The sequence below is a fragment of the Pseudorca crassidens genome, chromosome 3 (assembly GCF_039906515.1).
Source record: "Pseudorca crassidens isolate mPseCra1 chromosome 3, mPseCra1.hap1, whole genome shotgun sequence".
In the NCBI taxonomy this organism is placed as follows: Eukaryota; Metazoa; Chordata; class Mammalia; order Artiodactyla; family Delphinidae; genus Pseudorca; species Pseudorca crassidens.
The window spans coordinates 53473871-53496803 of record NC_090298.1 but is presented as its reverse complement, the minus strand read 5'-3'; the positions used below and the strand labels follow the sequence as shown (position 1 = coordinate 53496803).

The 22933-nt window shown below is 39.6% G+C and overlaps 1 protein-coding gene across 14 annotated transcripts in view; it reads right to left on the bottom strand.

Annotated features, from left to right (window-relative positions):
• The window catches only part of MAST4 (microtubule associated serine/threonine kinase family member 4), a 568209-nt gene that overhangs the window by 256204 nt on the left and 289072 nt on the right, over positions 1 to 22933 (bottom strand). For all 14 annotated transcript variants that reach the window (XM_067730872.1, XM_067730855.1, XM_067730861.1 and 11 more), the window contains one exon: positions 7138 to 7169. In XM_067730872.1, coding sequence (XP_067586973.1) covers positions 7138 to 7169 — 32 coding nt within the window. The remainder of the gene's footprint in view (positions 1 to 7137; positions 7170 to 22933) is intronic.

Here is a 22933-nt window from a genome sequence, read left to right as displayed (position 1 = left end):
AAGTAACCTATATACTATGTTGAGAAGGATGGGCAGGTTTCTAGTGATGGATTATTCTAGAAGAGGGGCCACTGAGCACAGGGAGTTCCCTCTCAGCTTCATGATACACAACATGTGTGGGGTCTGTCTCCCTCACACACCTAGAAACCTCCTGATACCAGTGTTGACTGTGGAGGGACACAGGAAAGATCTACCCAAGGACACGGGGTTCAGCCACCCTATGTAACACCTCTCCCCTGATGGAAGGGCTGGTAAACAAAGTTGTCCCCCCACCCCAGAAAATGCTACTCAAATAATCTGGCTTTAAGGGAGCTTCCTCAGCCTACTGGCAGTCTTTTGCCTAATGCTATCGGACAAAAATAAGTCAGAGGGGGGCCTTAATTCCCATTGTGTTTTATTTAATAAAATACTTACATAGAGCTTACTGCATGCCAGGCACGGTTATAAACATTTTACAGATATTAACTAATTTAATCCTCAAAACATTCCAGGATAGAATAGCATACATACTTTTTTTTTTTTTTTTTTCCCCCCAGTACGCGGGCCTCTCACTGTTGTGGCCTCTCCCGTTGCGGAGCACAGGCTCCGGACACGCAGGCTCAGCGGCCATGGCTCACGGGCCCAGCCGCTCTGCAGCATGTGGGATCTTCCCGAACCGGGGCACGAACCCGTGTCGCCTGCATCGGCAGGCGGACTCTCAACCACTGCGCCACCAGGGAAGCCCTGCATACATACTTTTATGGATGAGGAAACAGAGACACATAGAGGTTAAGTAACCTTCTGAAGGTCACAGGCTGGTTAAACAGCAGAGGTAGGATTGAACCCAGGCCGTGTGACTCTGAAATGCCTACTGAATAACAGACCTGAGAAGGTGGCTTTTAGTGAGAAAGTGCAGGCACCCACCTGCTGCAGTGGGCCACCCTCCACAAGGCTTGCTGAAAAGATGCTCACTGAAAAAGTCTCCAAATTCCTGTCTGACTCAGGCTTGCTATAAAGTCATTCTGAGAAATATGAAATAGAGAATTTACCCTCATGCCTTTGGACATCCAGAAGCCCGCTTTGCCATTACACACACCCTGATGCTCTCCTGAGAACAGCAGTTCTCATCTAGGGGTGGCATTTTAGATTCACCCTGAGAATGGGCTGAAAGTCCACAAGCCTCGGTGCTCCCCCTGCCTCTGCCCCCAATGCACATACGCGCAGATTCTGATTTGTACTCCCAAGTGTATTTGGAAATGTGCGCACATACACACACACACACACACACACACACACACACACACGTATTTTGATAAACCTCCCTAGGCGACCCAACTCTCCCTCCCACGGAGCAAAACTAAGGTCTTCCTAATAATTTTCAAAGGTGAGAAGATCGATCCTACATTGTTTCTATCTCCCAGGTCTCCTCCCCTCAGCCCCCTCACAGAAGATGAATGCAGGCGTGATACAGGATGCTGCAAATACATACCAAATACCAAACTGGCTATTCGATGAATATATAAATGCAATTGACATTCTTTCACAGTCTGAAATCCTCTCTTTACTCTCAGGATATATTACACCATTCTGCTTTTATATAAACATGCCACTTTAAATGCTAATTCAGATGCAACACTCAATTTTTTCTTCATTTTGTTGCTGGGTTTCTAACATTCAAAATGACACTGGACTTCCATTTGGCTTCGACGATAGGCATTTTGAATTCTTGTTGTTTCAATATTTGTAGGGGTAGGAGGGAAGAATGTACTAAGAAGAAAACTAAATTTATTTTAAAACTTATCCAAATACAGTTTACATGCCCTTTATTTTGCTTGAATTAAGCCCTTTCCCTCTCTTTCAGAAAATGTTACCTTCACCTTACTGAAAATCTCGTAAATCTAATTTGACTCCGTTGTAAAACCAAGGTGATTGCCTCTCCTTGCATTCTAGAAATAACCTCATTTTACTCAAACTGCTTTTCTAAACAGCCCATCAAGGCAGCATGCTCTGGCTGAAATACAACTGGCCTGAACATACGTCTTCTTTTTGAAAAATACACACACCTACAGATGCCAATGACATCCACGTGAGCCTCTCCAATTACACAGAAGGTCACTTCCTATCTCGTCTCAAAATGAGGAATTTCAACCTAAGAAATATCCTAATCCAGTGCGCCCAGTTCAATCTAATTACAGTGAGACAAACTGTCTTCTGAGTCCAGCAGGCCCCGCTCCACCCAGAAGCTTCCAGTAACCCTCGGGGTCCTCTGCCTCTGTCATCCTAAGCACTGTGACAACACTCTCTCCCTCTGTGGCTCACTCCATTCTTCCATCCCACCCAAACACCCTTTCCTGCTCCTGCCCAAGAGAGACAATATGGGAAAGACGTGAGACAAGTTTATCACCTTTTTCATATACTTGTTAACTTATCCATGTGGCAAAATGGTTCTTGACAACAGCTCTCCTTGTCTGTCGCCAGACCACCAGAAGCATCCCATTAATGACTCCCGTTCTGCTGTGCTAAATGCAGCTCAGCAACACCGGTGCCCAAAGGTATGTACATTTCAATGAGACGCGGAGGAGAAAAGACCTTTAATATCCAACTGAATGAACTTCAGTTCTTACAGATCCAACTGAATGGATGTCTGGCACTGTGGTAAGTGTGTTTTAAGATGCCTGTTTTCTTTGTGGAGAGGAAGATGGACCTCCTAGCACACCTGAAACCATTATATGCCAGCAGCACCTCACCCTACGTAGTCCGTGGCCAGCCCTACTAGACCCCAACCATTTCAGAATAATGATAAAAGGAAAAGGGGAATGGAGAAGGGACAAAACTCTATGGAGAGAAATAGTTGCGAAACACTAGTATTGCTGCTAGGTTGAGAAATTGAAATTAAACCGAGAAGACTCCTAAATTACTTTTTTTTTTTTTTTTGCGGTACGCGGGCCTCTCACTGTTGTGGCCTCTCCCATTGCGGAGCACAGGCTCCGGACAGGCAGGCTCAGCGGCCATGGCTCACGGGCCCAGCCGCTCCGCGGCATGTGGGATCTTACCGGACCGGGGCACGAACCCATGTTCCCTGCATCGGCAGACGGACTCTCAACCACTGCGCCACCAGGGAAGCCCCCTAAATTACTTTTAATACTTTCAATACTCCCAGAAATTCCTCAGCACGCAGAAACATACTTCTCCAGGCCTTCTGTGCTTTGGGTTTCTGCTGCTAGATGTGTGGCCAAACAACATAAAGCCAAGAAACTAACTGACCAGATGTCAGTCACTGTTCTACTGAAATAAAGTGATAAGTGCAGATAATCCTACGGATCCCTGAACTACAGGGCTCCATGAAACAATGCACTCATGCTCACAATTAAAAGACATAGAAGAAAGGCTATTTTAATTTTGGGTAGCAAGGAGAATTTACTTGCTAAGAAGAGATAGTGCAGTTACATTCTCTGTGCAGGGGGCTTGGGGGGGGGGTTTAAAGATCATTAAAAATCAACATTGGAGGAGGCAAGGGAGCTGGCCCCAGCCAATTTCCTGCCCCTCTCTCCAGGGAATTCCCAGAAGAAAAGAAGCTCCCTCTGTACTAGAGAGCTGTTTATTTGAGCAATTAACAAAACATGAGGGGGTCCTTTAAAATTAAAGGGGACCTTGGTTTTGCTCTGAACTATCCATTAGCTCACACCTTGGGCTTTTACCCTTTTTCCACTTTCCCTGTCAGAAAACAACCACCACCCAGAGAGCTTTGCCACTTAGAAATGTCATTTTAGGACCCAAGTTCAAAAAACTAGTTAAGGGACCCACAACACTAGGAACTTTTTAATAAATATGGACAGTTTAGATTTGCTGTTAGAAATTTTACAAGATAAATGTCTTGTATTTGGAATTTGCTTTTAACTTTTCCTCAGCATTGTTTGTTTTTTATAATTATACTTGTTGACACATCTTCTTTAGTTCAATCATCCTACCCGCCATACAGTATTTCATTGTATGACTGTATCATAATTTATTCAAAGGATATACAGATTTTGACAGGTAGCTGAGAGGAAAGGGAGCAGAGAGTATGGCAACTTTTGTTCCAAGGAGAAAGACAAGAACATGCTAGAAGAATCTGGGAAAATGGCTACTCTTTGTAAGGAGAAGACAGCTAGCTAAAATCCACCCATACAGGGAGCCAGAGTAGAAACGGGATTTGGGACCTTGAAGTTGGTAAAGGGCTGGAAGAGCCTCTGGAAAACTGATCCGGGGTCACTTGGTTTTTTAGTAACATCAGGTCTAGAAAGAAGTTCCCTTGATCTCTCTTGTCTGCTGACCTTTGTACCATTAAAAAAAGAAAAGTCACATCATTGTCTTTGCAACCTTTTAAAACACATGTGAAACACAGACTTCAAATTATTCCTTGAGAAAATGATCGTAAATTACAAATTAGTGGGGATCTGGATTACTTTTTTTCTAGAAAGAATATAGGCTGCTTTTTTATCCTTTTCAATTAGTAATAAAAAGAAAAGCCTATTTTCTGTGTTCTTTTATTTGTAAAGGCTTTAACTGTTATATAATATATACATGCTTTATATAACAAATATGTTTTTATCACATGATTCCAGACAAACATTGTCTATAAGCTTACTTAAAATTTTTTATAGACAATACTAAAATTTTTTAAAAATATGATAAATCTATGTGTCTGAATGATGAAAGTGCATTTTTAAAATATTACCCTTCAAGGCATACACATTAAAAGTGGCAGATATAACAAAATCAGGTGACTTCTTCCAAGAGCACAGCTTTTCTGAAGGTACACCCCCTCTGACAAGTTCAGTCGCATTGCCGGGTACCATAGACAATGAGGAATACATCACATTGCACAGTTGCTTGCTGTTGACATGGAAATACAACTCAACAGAAGAGCAGGATCAAATCCTCAATCTTTCTGGGAGAAGGTAATAAAAGACTTGAAAGCATTTATGCAGTAAATAAACAGAGGAAGTGTTAACAGGTTTAATGATCAGGTACCATGATGCGGGCTAGCACCCGTACCTAATAAAAACACACCTGTGCTCTTCTTCATCAGATTTGTATTAAAATCACTTGAGCATTTATCTTATAAGTATTTTCTTTTTCTCAAAGTCATAAAAGAACCTTGCATGAGGAGAGTAATGACTGGCATCCTGTGTGGTGGTCACTGAAAACTCAGAGTGGCATTACATCCCAGAACATCTATGTCATAAGTCATTAATTCTTTGGGGAATACTTGTATTTAATAGAAAATTTAAAAATAGCATGTTTATTTCTTGTTTGCTTTACTTGCAATTATTAAGTTTTCCAAAATTCACTTAAAAAGGTAGATTTATGTTGACATATATATATATATATATATATGATTTTTATTCCCATCATCTGATTGATAGAGCAACTGATTTTTATTAGGAGGGGATTTTAATTGGCTTAAATGTAATTCTATCTTACTAAGTATTCAAAGCATGTACTCCAAACAAACTGATGCCATCATCACTTTTTTTTTTATTAAAGAGTCCATGCTCTCAAACAGAGAAATTTAAATATTTTCCTTACCATGTATTTCCCCTATCAACTCATGGCTATCAGCTAACATGAACAGAATTGAGACTTACACAAGCGCAAAAGGAGATATGGCCCTTCAGTAGGTATACGGAATCTACTTTGCTAACTAACATTATTGTAATAATAATTTATAGGAAACATACTAACTTAAACAGGAAAAAAAAAAAGCACCATTTATCATAAAGGCTAAAAGGAAGCTCTGACTAAAGTTCTAAAGTTCTTAAATAAAGTATACAAGACAAGCCTAAGATGCTTTAAGCATACAAAATTATGAAGGAAAAGAGATTTTTGTCTACAAAGATATTTTATGTAGATATTTCTGTTTTTCTTGTTTCTGATTTCTCATCATGTTGGGAAATATCAAAAAGTTTAAACTTTTACAAGTCTAGGCAAAAGAGTCCTAATCTTAATGCAGGAGATTGGAAGTTTTTCATTCTAAGGACATTTCCGATGCTAAACTATTAGGCCATTAACCCGTAGTGTCCAGAGATGTAAGCTGGGAGCGAGTGAAAATTTATTTAGGCACGTTCTCCAAGAATAATGATACAGTGTTCTCCTGGCAACTAAAAAAGTACAGACCAAAATGGAGAGCAATAAAATGTTCATGGTTCACGAAGTTTTGGTTCCTAGACGCAAAGACTGAAATTTCCCAAAATTGAGTCAAAAGAATGAATTCTTACAACAGTCACCACATACGTTTCTAATCCTCCAAGTTGAGATTTGCATGAATTTATCTTAAATATTAGACTTATTGTTTTAAAAGGACATTGCCCCATCCACTAAACTCAGCATAAATCAGACACCAAATCCAAATATTTCCAGATCAGCCCTTACACAGTACTAATTGATAGTAACTGTACCTTAGTAGAATATTAAAGGCAATTAACTTCATTCTGCAACTTGCTGATGCAAAAAACTATGATTTATGCAAATATATTATCAGCCTTAAAAATAAAAGGTGGAAACATACTATAAAGAAATCAAGTCAATGTTCACAAATTTGCTATTTTAATATAAGAGCATTACATGAATCAGTGCAGTAAGGTCTAGATCTAATAGAAAGTTTAGCTGATGCAAAGTCTTCATCAATTCAGAGGCAAAAGTATATCATTTACTCTGCATAAAATTCATAGTATAAAGATCATAGAATTCCAGTTCATGTAGATAAGCACTAATTCTTTAGTCAGATCATTTTAAACTATCTGCAGACCAAATAATGTTTTTGCTTGATTACATAATAGAAATTTTAAATTTAAGATTCTCCCAGGAATAACCTGCTGTATAAAAATAAATAAACAAATAAAGTAAAATTAAAAAAAAAAAAAAGATTATCCCAGGAATAAATATGCATTTTGGCTTATAATGCCCATAAGGAACCCTAGAAACTTTCTTCAACTTATCTTGAAATCATTAATATTTAACATTTATAAATAAATGCAAAGCTTTGTGTTTTCTTAATTCAGTTGATTATCATTAATCTTCTGATTGCCATTGAAAATCTAACAAGTCAGAGAATAATGACATTACAAACTGTATCCCAGAATACAAATGAATCAATAAAGAAATTATTCTACTTACAGACTTCCTCTTCTGGGGAGACTCAGCTCCTTCTGCAAAAGAAAAAACGAAACATGTATATGAGATGCTACATTAACCTTAGACTACTAGGACACCAAACAGGTAACATAAAATGTATCATCCTTACTATGCTTGATTTGGCATTTTCTATACTGAAAAGATTTTAGTGTAATTATTTTATGCTGGATCCCTTCTGACATTGTTCCCTTTATACACTGTATTTGACGTACAAACCCTGTTTACCTAAATTCCAGAGCAGAAAAGACATCAATCGTCCCAAAGCAGTGACAGTCAAATACTGAGTTGAGCTACGTGACCCTATAATTGAGGGTAAGGGAAATCTGAGCAACCAAAGAACTTATCCAAAAAGGAAACAGAAGGAGGAGGAGAAATTTTGCAGAATTATAATTAAGTGAAAGGTGAAATGAAAAGGGTAGTGAAATCAGACTATTTGCCTCCAACAGAAATAAACTCATGCAAAACATTATGTCTACCAAAGATTATAATTTAAAAAAGAAATAGAGCAAAAGTTTTCCTTCTGGTATTATTTCTCAAAACAAATGTGACTCATGATTAAGGATATTTAAAAGTAGGTTAACGAACTTCTAAAAAGGTAACCAGACAGCAACAACAATTAATATAGTGCTTTATAGTTTCAAAGGATGCTCTCACACTTATCTCAAATTAAGATCATTATCTGCCTTTCTAGAGAGAGTCTATGGGAAAATAAAACAAAATAACCCAGCAAACAAACAAACAAAAAGGGATACAGAAATACCTCCACCCACTAATGGAGCTTTCAGAAGCCCGGGCACTCGAGAATGATTACTTGATGACAATAATTAAAGAATAGGAAGTAATGAGTCGCCTGGCTATTTTAACTCAAAATTTGAAAGCCTTGACTAAATTTGGGCTTTCCTTCCCATAATTATCTTTTTTTTTTTTGCCTGCCAGGAGCTCAAGCATCATTTTTTGAAAGGTGCTTCCCCTTCAGCTTCAAACTCACCTTTCCTGTTCCCTATTTTTATTGGATCCTGAAATGTTTGTCATGGCCTGTGACCTCACATCTTACTTCTAAACCATGCAATTTGCTCCATCACAGCTTACAAAAAATGGACTTAAGAGCAGCAGCCCAGAGGAGGATCCTGCCTTAAATAGAACTTATCCAAAGTTATTACTTTACTCACTTATTAACTGGAAAATATATTTTGATACAGATTTATAATAATCAGATCACTGTTTAATTGCAAGAAAAAAAAAAACAATTTTAGGGACAGAGTATTTTCTTCCTTCTCCCAATAGCTAACCATTTTCTTTTCACGGACTGCAGGGTTCAGTGGTGAAATGCTTTTGTTTTGTTTCGTTTCGAGTTTTTCTTTAATCCTTCATTAGCCCCAAGAAATTACAGCGTTTGCTGAAGTTGGTTCCCTGATTCTGAAACATAAATATACCTTTATTTACTAAAGTCTCTAATGAGAAGAGTAAAGTCTTTGACCAAGGCAGTTTTCCTTGGGAACTGAAATGTAAATAGAACACCGATGAGTAATTGTCTCTACGTGTGTCTTGGGTTATGACAAGCACTGAGAAATCCGTTTGTATTCAGGTTAAAAAAAGAAAAAAAGAAAAAAAGAGAAAAGGAGAACTGCCTAGAAGTAATCATTCACCAGAGGGTTTCTTTTAAAAAGAAATTACTGATCTGAAAAGGAATACATATATATAGCTGAATCACTGTGCTGTACACCTAAAACTAACACACCATTATAAATCAAATAAACGTCAATAAAAAAAAAGAAATTACTGAGACCCACTACATAGCAAAAGGCCTAGAGCTTAATTAAATAAGTAAATACTGCTGTTTAGTAAGTTCATCTGACAGCAGTATTAAAAGAAAAGGAGGCGTACCTGAGGTGCTATCATTAAAAACAGAAAAAAATAAGTCAGATGTTGTTTCAGTTCTGTACGCAAACAGATCACTCAGAAGATATAACAGGAGAAGGGCCAAATAAATGATCCCCAAATAGTTCAATCAATCATATTCCACCAAATGACCCGACTGTAAGCTGGCGGCTTTGCTATGAGAAGAAACTGCTGAAACGGCAAGATAAGGGATGAAAACCGACTCTGTTTTTAATCAGAAAGCCCTTCCAACAGGTCTAGAATTATGAGTTCTAAACAAGAAGAAAGGTCACAGTGGGTAACCCCGCACTGCTGCTCCCCGGGACGGCGGCCGAGGTTCCAGGACATTTAATAGGCCACTGTCAATGACCTGCAGGGTCTGTGCTAACCAGGCTGAGGAGCTAATCCACCTGACGGCTTGAATGTCAGGCTTGGAACTGGAAACTCAATTTGCTAGCAAATTGGAATCAGATGCGATGGTAATAAAGTGAGAGAAATGAATGTGCTGTGGCCAAGACCTTGCGAACAGTGGCTGCAAAAGCCTGCAAATCCCAAGAGGGCTAAGCGATTGCAGACAGAGCCAGGAGGGGCTGCTGTCCTGCTGTGTGGGGAGGGACCATGCACTGATCAAACTGCACGGGCTGGATGCAAATGAGCAATATCAAGGCACTTACTGCCCCAATCCTAGTGGTACTGTGCGTGTGTGTCCTTATTCTCTTAATGTCAGGATAAGGTCACTAAACCATACTTACATAATTAGATACGACATGTGGTATTGGTTCCGGTCATAAACCAAAGCTTGTGCTTAGTATATTTGGAACATGTGTAAAAAATTAGCATCAGATTAAGAATAGAGAAGGGAAGGGGGCAGAGAGAGAAAAAAGGGCAAGAAGTGTCCATCTGAACTAAAATCTATGTGATTATTAATCATCACAGGTTAAAGAAATGCATGAGTGTATTTAAGAATATTAAAATTTTAAAATTATTTTCATTGATATTGATTTTTCAGTGACATCTAATATTTTTTAGAATTGCTGTGTATCATTACTTACTTGAAAAAATGATCTCCTTTGCCCCCTTTCTAAAAATGTTGACTAGCAAATACATGCATTTGAAAATAAAGACAAAGTTAATCGAAGAACTCTGTTTACCTTCTTGTGATCTCTTGATAAGACTGAGAACACACAGATTCCTCAAATACTGAAAGAGAATTTCTGTGAGTCTGGGAAGAAAAGAAAGCATAACAAATGATCCTGCCCCTTTCCTCGGCCAGCCTTGGCCTCAAAAGGAGAAGAAAACTTGTCTCGTTCATAAAGGCAGTTGAGAAACAGCTGCAACGTTTAATATGTACAAGCAATTTCCACAATGGCAATTTAAAAAATATATACTATTTAATACGTATTTAATAGTTATACATACACAAATAAAACAACATGGCAACACATGCCACATGTATTTAAGAAATCTTTGAACTATTCTTTTTAACTGATGGGCCACGTTATGATTTAAAAGAGAAAGGAGATCTTATATCATATTACAAATATTATATTACAAATAAAATATCCCCTCCTTCAAGAGGTGGGGCTTAATTCTCTTCCTCTGGAGAGTGGGCTGGACTTAGTGACTCCCTTCCAAAGACAGAGGAGGGAAAAGGCAAAGTAGCAACTTTTAAGTGGAGAAACCTGACAGACACCGTCTGAACCAACCAACATTAATGTTACCAACAATAATCATAGATACCATGTGCCCCTGATACGATGTCATGAGAAGAGACTTCACCACTGTGGCATTCTCCCTAAAAATCCTTAACTCCAGTCTCATCCTGGAAGAAGTACCGGGGAAAACCAAACTGAGGATCATTCTACAGAACAACTGTCAGGGTTGTGAAAAACAAGGAACAACTGAGAAACCGTCACAGGTCGGAGAAGACTCAGGAGAACGATGACAAAATGCAATGTAGGATCCTAGACTGGATTCTGAACCATAAACAGGACAGTAGTGGAAGACCTGGTGATATCCAAATAAAGTGTTTCGTTAACAGTAATGTACTAATGTCAATTTCATAATTTTGACAAATGTATTAAGGTTACATTAAGATGTTAACATTAGGGGAAACTGGTGGAAGGGTATGCAGAGATTCAACTGTCTTCAACTTTTCTATAAATCTAAAATGATTTCAATTTTTTTTTAAAGTTCTCTAAAAAGAAAGAGAGAGCTAAGGAGAAAGAAAGACGTGTGTGTGTGTGTGTGTGTGTGTGTGTGTGTGTGTGTGTGTGTGTGTGTGTGTGTGTGTGTAGGCTAGGGCATGGAATGTATGAATAAATATCGAAATAGTCTATGCTTATTTTAAGGCCATATTTAACCCAGTATTTTAGAAGTTTATAGAAATAATCTAAGTGAGAGAAGCTTGTGACTAGGACCATCAGTGAAGATGTTGAGAAGCAGTCAGGTCTGAGATATGTTTTTACAGAATATACAAAAGAACTGGATGTGGAAGATGGAAGAGAAAGCCAGAAAGAGTAAAAGTTCTTGGCCTGTGCAGGGGGAGTTTGAGGGAAGAACGGTCCTATCTGGATACATCACATCCAAGATGTCTGTAAGAAATCCAAAGAAAAATTTCCAAGCAGGTGGTTGGACAAACGAACCTGGGTTCAGGAGAGAGGTCGGGGCTGAAAATAGACTTTGAACTCATTATTGTGTAAGATGGTACATAAAACCATGTGCTGGAAGTGACAGGAGAAGAGAGAACAGAAAAAGAAGTGGCACATATACCTATATGTATATATACAGGACCACTTAAAATCTACAAAAGGGGAGAATTCTGCTACACACTACGCCCTGTTAAATGATGTGCTGAACTATGCAGACCCTGCGTTCTTCAAACAACACAAACTGAATGAGGCTAGCAAGTAAAAATACTACTGGGTAGACACCAGCTCTCACACAGGTGATGGGATTGTTGCACAGACAAGGTCAGAAAATGGGTGGGAACTAGGAAATTAACCCCCAGAGAACATGGCCACAGCTGGGGAATGGCCCGTTAGGACACCTCTGCTGCTCAAGGCTCAACTGGGGCTCAGCCTCCAGGAAGGACCTCTCCACTGTCCCAGCACCTTCCGCTCAGCACTCTGGCAGGTCCCCACTCCCCACGAGTGTCCCATTACTGCCAGGTGTCAGCCAGCGTGATCACGCCTGAGTTTCTGCAAAGAGCTGAGATGCGGGAAGCAGTGTATCAGGCACCGTTAGGGACACGTAAGGAGGAAATAAAATAAGACAGATTTAAAAGCTACTTGGGGAAACACACACAGCAAAAGAGATATCACCAGGTGCAGGATTATGCAGTATAATTTGAATGAATAAATGTTAACAGGGGAGAGAAAATAAAAGGGGATGAGGTAATTCAGCTCAAGCAGTGGTTCTGAATGCAGTCCGGCTACACATCAGTGTCACCCAGGGAGCTTTTACAAAGACCGATGTCTGAACACCACCCTGGAGATGGAGAGGGAGTTGTGTGTATACACTGTTTCGTGGCGGCTGGTACTTTTAAGTACCCTTAAGGCCTATTAGTTTGCCTTTGGATTTTTTTCTTTATGGAATACTACTTTTCTAGCTGTCATCAGAGTAGTGAAGTTTTAGGGTTTTTTGTTATTTCCTTTCCAAGTGGGAAGCACTGTAGGGCAAGGAAGGGTACCCCAAATGGAACTCTCCCTACCTGATGGGGTGTAAATTTAGCTAGGGGTATAGGCTCAGCAAGGGATTGGCTCTTTTAAAGGGATGTTTTTGGCCCCATTTTTCTGGCCTCCATTTCTGAGTTACTTGTGAAGGCAGAAGCAGAGGACAGGAAAGTTCACACCACAGAACCAGATCTTACAGAACCAGGCTTGGTTCTGAAACACAGCTGCACACAAAAGGGGCTTATGTTCAAACCTCTTGAAAAATCCAGTGAATTGCCCATACAGTACATAGCTCTGTGCATAAAAATCTGTAGAATGAAGCTGGAGAAGCAGTAGGTAGACCTCTACAGAGATGCTTGGACATTCAAACTGTTCATCCTGTAAAATACCACTCAGTGGGAATGTGAGATGGGTGGAGAACCCTAAAGGACCCCTCCTTTCTTGCAGGTTTTATTTCATGCTGTTTCTGTGTCTATAACCACAGTGCACTTTAACATATTTACCTGTGGTAGTAAAGTTCAACAAAATAAACCGTGAAAGGTACACACACAAGATCCCTGCTGCGTTTTCATGTAAACTTTACTCTATCGCAACCGCATACTCACTTTCTCCGAAAAAACAGAAGTAGTTACTGCCTTCCTTACTTTCTGGGTTGGCTTTTTCTGCCGTGAATTCAAATCAACGGCCATCGTCCCCAAGACTAGGCATTCGTCTCATGGGCCCTTTCCATACACAGAGTTTCTCAGTCACAATATGGGTGTCTGGCTCTTTGAGTTTTATAAAATCCTATCCGAAATGGAGTCTATGAATTTCTTAACAAACTCACCTGGCTGTCTGGCAGGACACGCCAGCCTTCCCATGGAAAGCCCAGAGATGAGCAGTTGCCCAGGATCGCAAAGCCAGGAGACGGTGGAAGCAAAATGTGAACCTACGACACCCAGCCCCAATTTTCCCCCTACACTCCAGTGTGAAAGTGCTGGAGAGCAGGCCAGAGTGGTGTCGTGCACGACAGGGAGGGGAGTCTGAATGAGGACATGAGCACAGAGGGTTGGCGTTAATTTAAGAAAAAAAAAAGGAGGGCAGCTTTTCCTCTAAAGAGGGAGAAAAGTACAAGTAAAAACAGGTACCTTTTAAAGAAGAACAAAGGAAAACTGAAGCAATTTACTTGGAGTTCCGTAATTTCAGAAACCGAGAAGACAAAATCTTCTGCCAAAGGTGAAAACAAGGGGCACACGTGGGGATTAAAGCAAGCAAAATGGGGTTCTTTTATCCAATTGCACACTTTTTAGTAAAGGCTGCTGAGGCAAGTGCTATGCCAGGCACTGGGCATAAAGGACTTGGCTTGCTTTTTCTATAGTGTGGAAAGGCCTGGAATAGCGGTTTTTTTCAATAGTACCAAGGGAGGGGGCGATCAGTTTTCTTTAAGGAGAGTCAGGATTGTTTCTTGCCCAGTGATATTCCCCATTATTCATGATAACAAAATCTGGTGGAACTGAGCTATTCTCAACCTCCAGGCTTAGCGCAGGTTAAATTAAGCTAATGACAAAGTTCATTGTCTGAGCCAAAGTAATTGGTTCAGAGATGGCATCTGATTCAATCTGGGAAAACAAGATGCAAAACAATGTTTGCTCTAGGCTCCTGGGAAAGAATGCCTTCCTTTTTCCAAGAGAGTTAACAGGAAAGGAGGATCATTAAACCCAAGAAGCTAATGACAGCCGCAGGGTAGAAGGTGACAGAAAAGAAAGACAGGTAGAAACTGGGTCTTGGGTGATGTCTTTGAAACAATGGATCTAGTCTTGCTTATACCTGGATTTCTCAGTTACGTGAGTCAATCGAGTCCCTTTATTGTTTAAACCAGTTTAACCTGTGGTTTCTGTTCCTTACAATTCAAATATTCCCAAGTGATGCAATACTTAAGCCTGGTCTTTCTTCCACGGCCACTGGGAGTTGGCTAGGCAGCCTCAGGAGTGGGTGAGGAAAGGGGCATTCCAGAAGAGGGAACGGATGCTGCAAAGTACGGCGGAGTGAAACAGTACACAGCTCTTAGTAAACTTGGAATGGCCGGAAATGAGGGTAGAAAGAAAAAACCAACAGGACATGAGAACAGAGGCAGGGACAAGGCAAATCACAGAAGGGTTTTGGAAGAGTCTGTCTTTATCCTATAGGCAATGGGGAGCTCATGGAACATTTTAAGTAGGAGAATAAGATGGTCAAACTTAACACGTCAAAAAGGATCACTCTGGTATCAGGGTGTCAAATGGCTTATGGAAGACACACGGGAAATTAACTCAGAGGCTTATTCAATTGCCCAGGAAGCATAGCCCAGTGCCAGGACTAAGAAAGAGGTAGTGGGGAAAGAGGGGAGGGGCAAATTCAAGAGAGAAGCGTGTGTGTATAGGATCTACCGGAGTTGAAAAGAAATGCTTAGCTCTTGGGAAGGTTTAGAACATTAGGAGCTAAGGGCAGGGCTCCATCCAGAGATTAGGGAAGAGGGCCATCCAAAAGTTAAATAATGGAAATCTGAATGTGGATAAGGGGATGGCAAAACCATTTAATTTAGACCAGAGAGTCCCAGATGGCAGGGAATGTGGGATAGATTTGCAAAGTAAGATAAGAGCAAAGGTGGGCATCGCAGGTCTTTCTTGCATGAAAGTTAACTATCATTCATCACAAACCCCTCCTCCACTTTAAAATTTTTACACAATTGGTGGGAATTGTTTTTCTTTACTAAGCCCATCGGCCTTCACCCATCTAGTAACAGTCCCTAATGTTTACTGCATGGTGAGGTACATTATCTTAATTTTCACTATTCTTTCCGTTTGACAGAACTGAGGCACAGACCAGTTAAGTAGCAACACAAGGTCACAGAGCTGGCAAATGGCTGAGCTCGTCTTTGAATCTGCAGCAGCCTGAGTGCAGAGCAGTTTAATTATTTTTCATCACCAAGTAAGATTTGGTGTATCTGTACCACAGACTCCCCTCATGCAGGCTATCAAGTTGCATTCACAGCTGATAACACACTGGCAATTACTCTCAGAAAGGAATGTTACAACACAGCTTTGCAGCTCTTTCTAAGCAAATTTCCCACTTAAATTATTTTTATAGACTCTGGTTTTATTTGAAGCAAAGCCTTGCAAACACATTACTTTTAACACAGACCTTTTTAAGTAGAAAAAGCATAACAAGTCAAATCATCAGTTAACCCCAAGTCAATGAGCAAATGAAACAAGCTTCCTTTCCAGCCAATTACTAGGGGTTTTGATGCTTCCTAACTACACCCTTGACATCAAAAAATCCAGCTTGGGAATCTCACACATTCACACACACAGACACACAGACACACACAGACACATACACACACACATATATCCTGCCTTCCAATTCAGTATTATATAAGGGAAGTCTGCCTCCTAAGTCTCCATGTTTCTCTGCAGGGTTTGCTGAGTAAAACTAGTATTTAATGTTAATAACATCTCCAGTTTACTGAGTGCTTACTATATACTAAATGAGGTGCATTTATTTCCTCAAGATTAGGAGCTTCCAGCCCATAGTCATACGGTATTTTATGTCTTCATTTTCTTCTTAAAGAACAAAATACTGTCTCTTTCAAGCAAAAGTGTGTCACTTTTGATCAAATGAGAGGAGCCACAGTCCTTTGCAACAAAGGAAGCAAAACAAGAAAATGTATATTAGATCAGCCAAACTTTATGCTAAACAAAAATACTTATTTAAGCCTATTGTATACTTCATAGTGATGAAATGAATAGGATCTAGAGTCAGATATACCTATAATCTAATGTAAGTCAACGCTGGAAAATGTCCTTGAAAAATCTCTTTAACTTCTCTAAGACTTAGTCTTCTAAGTTATAAAATGAGGATATTACAATCGATGCCATAAGGTGTTGAGAAGACGACTGAGGACGCACATCCTGCATGCAGCACAGTTCCTGAACACACCAGCACCCTAGATGTCAGCCATTACTATTGAAGTGTGATACTCGCATCAGATGTGCCACCTGGGGCACAAGTGAAGAGCTCTAATCAAGAGAGGAATGGGTAAAATCAAAGAGCAAGTGCTCAGGATGCCTACCTTGTCCTCTCTGAATGCAGAACCTGGGCACAGTTCTGTCGAGCAATTGGAAGATTCCAAGCAAATCAGGCTTCAGTGAAATCACACACCCTGTTACTAATCAGCAGAAAAAATTCCTTTAGCAGAAGGAGATCAAACACAAATGCTGGATATTTAAAATTTTAATTGCCCTAAAGACTGTACGTTTAGAGGTCCTTCAGGACTATAAAATTAAGGTCACCGTGGACAAGTTTTGTGATTCTCTTTTTTCCCTTAGAAGAGACTTATGAAGGCTCTTGATAAATACGCGTATCAGCCCTGCCACTTAACTATGTTTCTTTTTACTTGGGAAAGCCTGTGACCTATGGTGAGCTTAGATAAAAAGGCAACGCCGCACAGCTGTGCCCTGCAAGGCTTCACAATTTTTTCAGGTCTTCCATCCATTACCAGCAAATTACAGTAAATTCAAAATATTGATCTGCACACTCCTATATGGGAAGAAAGTTACTATGGACTTTTATTGCTTACTGTTGGGTACAATTCCCTGGAATCAATAAAAGCTACAATGTTCATAAGCTTCTAAAAGGATAGTTAATATAGTGGATATGAGACACCTCTTAGGATCACTATAAATCTATAGGATTCTTCAACAGAACAGTGGCAAACATCTTCACTGTTCAAAAGCCTTATTTGATTTTAGAATCGTCTCATTACCCAGGAAAACGCCCTGGGTAAGAAATGAATATCAATGACTGGCAAAACTAGAAAAGGCCCTGCTTAACAGATTTTCTGTTTTACCTGTTGGTTCCCCTGCATTTCCACACCAACGTTACTGTCCAATCCAGAGTCAGTCATTAAGAGTTGTGATTGTTTGTTTTTTTTAAGAGTATCGTAGCACAGATTTAAGATGAGTTTTCTTGACCGAGGTTTCCAGGGTCCATCAAAGGAGACTGCTGGCCCATAAACAATATTTCAACCACCCCTAATTTAAAGAATCAATATCCTTTTATAAACCAATTTTTAAAAATCAGATAATAATTCAAAGGTTCTATTAAAGTTACAGACAACCTTAATACAAAAAGAAAAAGGCTTTTTATAGAACCAGGAAACAGAACTGGGTGAGACTATTTGACCAGTGATAGTGAATTCATTCAGCTGATGAATCCTTTTTATTTACTAAATACACTCTATAGTTTATCTAGCAGTCACTATTCTGAAAGCCCATTTTAGTGTAGAAATTTACAGGCAAATCAGCTCAAGGGAGCTCTTGAAGTGCAATATGAAGCTGATACCCACAAGTCTGCTTTCTTCTGAAACCACTCTTCTCCATCTAAATGCAAAAGACGATGTTTAAAATGTACATATAAAATGTATGAGGGTGATGGAAGATTAATGACACACATATTCAAATAATCAATAATGTGTCTTAAGCCTTTAATGGTACTGAAATTTATTGTAAAGAGGTCACAGAATAAAATAAACAATTGCCTTACAAAGGATATATTTTACTTAGTAAGTAATAGGTCCTATCTGTTAAAGGGTACGAATTGGACTTTTTTGCAAGTTATTTTCTCCAATGTGCTATTTCAAATAGCACCAGCTGAAAGTACACTGGAATTGGGAACCCTGAGATTGAAGAACACAGAGTAAGGTAGGATCCCCTATTTCTTGCTTCACACCTTCCCCCCATCACCCACGAAAACTGGTGCTGCTGGGCTGCTCCTGTGATGCAATAAATCTAGTGGGTGCCAGGCCCTGTGCTACTCATTTTCTCCTACAGGGTTTCATTTAAGCCTTACCCCTACCCTGCAAGTATAGGAAGGGTGACCGCCATTTTTTTCTGATGGGGAAATTGAACCTTGGAAAAGTTACATTGTGATTTGCCCAAGGTCAGTGGTCTCACATTAAGGATAGTATAGCAAAGACAAAGTAGCCTTGATGACCCTTTCCCATACTGCACCAGTCCTGGACACTCAACCGAAAAACATTTTTATGTGAGACATAGTAAGTCCTTATTTACTTAAGCTGCTGTTAGTTGCGTTTGCAGTTATCTGCAGCTAAATACATTCCTGATACTCTCCAAAAATAGTAGTGAACTTTGCAAGCTCCAAAGTCAGCTTTGGAGCAGTGTATCCAAAGGTACACCTGGCATTAAGACAACTCTGACACCATCAACTCTGAGCATTAGGAGGGCTGGTGCTTGTTACCCAGAGAAAAAGATCAAATGTTCCTTAAATTAAGATTAGATTGTATGAGAAACAAAATCCTTGGAAACACTGATTACAGATCTGTCAATGTGGTTCCTTTTTCCAAAATCAATTGGGAGGGCCGCGCAGTGTGTGTTAATGACTTTGAAGTTAACCAAAGAGACTCCAAACTTAATGGTATCACATTTGTGACAGTTAATTAGCAGAAAATATTAAAGTACAGTGGAGTTTTTGCCTTTTTTTTTTTTTAAGCACCAAAAGCAATAAAAGTCTTTGGGGTTTTAATTGCTTCTTCCCTAAGACTGAATTCTATTCTCATTGCAAAGACAGAATCCTCTCTCTCAAAGTCAAAATGACCCCTTGTGTGATGTTTTTGGACCAGAAGGACTACAACAAGAGTGGACATTTAAACTGAAGACCCAGGAAAGTTTTTCATAAGGTGGCCTCTTATTTTTACTAACTGAAAAATTAAGTATTTTCCGAGCAGGAAGCTCTCCCCCTTATCATATGTGAACGCTGCCATTTTAATTCAGAGGTCAGTTTAGGTGATTTCCACTATGGTTTCTATTATACTAATTAGGTTCTTCCTTTTAAAAATAAAAAAAAATAAAAATAAATAAAAAAAATAAAAGGCATACTAGACCTTATTGTACTGACGTGATTGCTGTATTATAGAGAAGCTATGCGTTACTGGGTTACACTATCACCTTGGAAACCTGAAATTCATAGTCAAGTCTGGATGTACAGTCTATAGAAGCAAAAAAAAAACCCAACAGTCTAAACTGACTATACTATAACATAGTATGAACAAAAGGGGAAAATCAACTCTCAAACACTGAAGAATACAAAATTACAGGCAGCCTAAACTATCTTTCAAAGTCACACAATTTAGACAAGCTGATGAATTGGCACTAATGCTTTTAAATGGTCCTATCACTTTAAATGCTAGTTAAAAAAAAGAAAAGAGAAAGTAAACTAAATTACACTGAATAGAATTATGTATCAATTAGGAAAAAAGTAGCTAAGTAAAATAGACTGTTAAAGAACTACCTGTCTCTTTTTTTTATTGAGATATAATTGACATAGCATTGTATGAGTTTAAGGTGTACAACATACTGATTTGATACATTTGTATTGCAATATAATTGCCATTGTAGTGTCAGCTAACACCTCTATCATGTCACATAATTATCATTTCTTCTAGTGATGAGAAAAAATTAAGATCTAATCTCTTGGCAAGCTTAATGTTTATAATACAGTTTGTGGTCTATAATCACTGTACTGTGTGTTAGCTCTCCAGGACTTATTTATGTGTTAGTTGCAAGTATGTCTCCTTAAACAACATCTCTCCCATTCCCCCAGCCCCAGCCCCTGGTAACCACCATTACTCTCATTTTTCTAGTTCAGTTATTTTAGATTCCACATATAAGAGATTATATGTGTCTTTTAAAGATAGAACCTAAATATAAAAACCCTAAGTGCTAAATGCTATACGCTAATTGAATTAAGTTGCTAACCCACGTGTCCTTAGGCTCACCAGGAGGAAAGTGCTGAGACGGCAGAGCCGTAAGAAGGCAGCCAGGCAGGGAGGCTCAGGAACCTGGCTTAGGACGATGGCCTTGGGCAAATGACTTACCCTCTCTGTGGCTTCCTTCCCTCACTGGAGACGATCAATCATAAGAGTTCATAGTGTCATCGTGAGGATTAAATGAAAGGATACGTATAAAGTACCTAGAAAAGTGACTGGCACACATCGAGCATGCTGATATTACGTTATTATTCTATCTTAAATATTCATTCACTAATCTGACTTTGCAACCCTAAGGTTTTGCAATTCAAAAGTGTAAAGTGTTCATCTACACAATAGGTAGTTATGCTGATATATCGTCTGTGCACCAAAGCACAGATGAAAACTAGTAATACATTTAAATATTCTACTTGAATGAAAGCTTAGAGAATCTATCCTTGAATTTCTTATTGATACTCTCAGGTGCTTTCCAAACGAATTCTGCTGCGTTGAAACTAAGCCAAAATAGATTACCTGGGCCATTGTAACTGCCCTTTGTCAAGCACAAAGTCCATCTCAATGAAAAACAAACTTCTTGGGCTTCCCTGGTGGCGCAGTGGTTAAAAATCTGCCTGCCAATGCAGGGGACACGGGTTCAAGCCCTGGTCCGGGAAGATCCCACATGCCGTGGAGCAACTAGGCCCGTGAGCCACAACTACTGAGCCTGCGCGTCTGGAGCCTGTGCTCCGCAACAAGAGAGGCCGCGATAGTGAGAGGCCCGCGCACCACGATGAAGAGTGGCCCCCGCTTGCCGCAACTAGAGAAAGCCCCCCCCACAGAAACGAAGACCCAACACAGCCAAAAATAAATAAATAAATAAATTAAAAAAAAGGAAAAACTTCTTAAAAAGCCAGATTCCATTTTTACCCCCACATATGCTAAACAAGTTGGCATATGTTCCAAGCATTCCATAGTGTATCTTGTAAGCAGACCCTTTTTATCTTGTGTAGCTTTCATTAAATTATAAGAGAAAAAGTATTTCTCACTAGGACAGGAATAATGCTAGATCTGTCATCTACTCTGTTTTCATTCTATATTTCTCTCACTCTACCTTTCATCAATAAATAACAGTGTTGCTTTAACTAAAAAGTGTGGAAAATTCTGATTGAATTTTCCACTTCAGAGTAGACAAAATCATTCCATCTAACATGCTGTGTTAGAAAATCTATGCCCTATTCCGACCTCCTGTTGCAGCCTATTTCAAGTATTGGTGATGCACCATATCACACTGCATGGCTGGTGAAGGAGAGTAAACATATTGACTGAGAAACGTTTTGAAAAAAACCTCTATTCCACCTAGATCCTGGCTACTGTCAAAAACCACAAACATGTTTGCATTCTGTCTGTGCAAGAGCATGACAGAGTTCTCACAGAAATTCCCACAATAAGCGACACCAGCTACTTGCCTAATTCTCCATCTAAGCAGGACCATGCAAGGCGGGGGCTGGGGTAGGGGGAGCAAGAGTCAGCCCAAATAATATACTCAAGAGGTGTAGGAGAGAAGATGTTATTAACAGTGCCCTTCCTTTCACCTATCTGCAAGGTTAAAACAAAATTTAGTGGAAGAGATTACCATCGCAGTGAGAAGGCACAACTCGGCCAGCAGGCAAGGAACACATGGAAGGAAAGGTAATATATTGATTGACCTTTCCTTCCAATTGCAGTCTAGGCAGCTTGCTGTCTTTTTTCATTGGGGGGGGGATGTGACAGCTGACCTAGCCTATTTTCCTGGACTAGCAAACTGGGACAGTCCTTGGAGAAGAGAGGCTGAGACCAGTACACACCTACAATGGCAGAGCACAACATTAGCTCTGTCCTGAGTAGCAGGCCCTAAGTATAATGCTGTAATCTTCTGGATTAGAGCTCTTCCTCCCTCCAAAAATGCTAGTTTCCTTACCAGAAAACAGTGGGGAAGACGTTTCCCAGGTGTAGAGAGTGGCAGCTGATATGAATTATTCATATTCCTTGAAATAAAGAGCAACAGGTCCATTTAGCTCAACATTTCCCAAAGAACTTTGCTAATGGGTATTGACAAGAAAAACTTAAAAGTTCCTCTGTAAAAGTTCTGTATTCAAATAAGTTTGAGAAACACCTAATACAGCTCAGAGAATTTACTTACTGCAAGATTTCCCCAAGAATTTTTAAATTATTGGCATTTTATTTAACAAGATCAAGGGCCATGGTCTGCAGTGTTCCCCAAATTAATGGAACCATGGAACACTTTGGGAAAACATCACTGAGGCACATACACAGAACAAGCTTTGAGAAATGTAAGTTTAACCGAGCCTTTACTTTAGTACAATGATAGGATGACCATAAGAAAAGCAGAGACCAAATCACTGCCATGGGATACACCAGTGACTGCATTTAGTAACTGAATTTC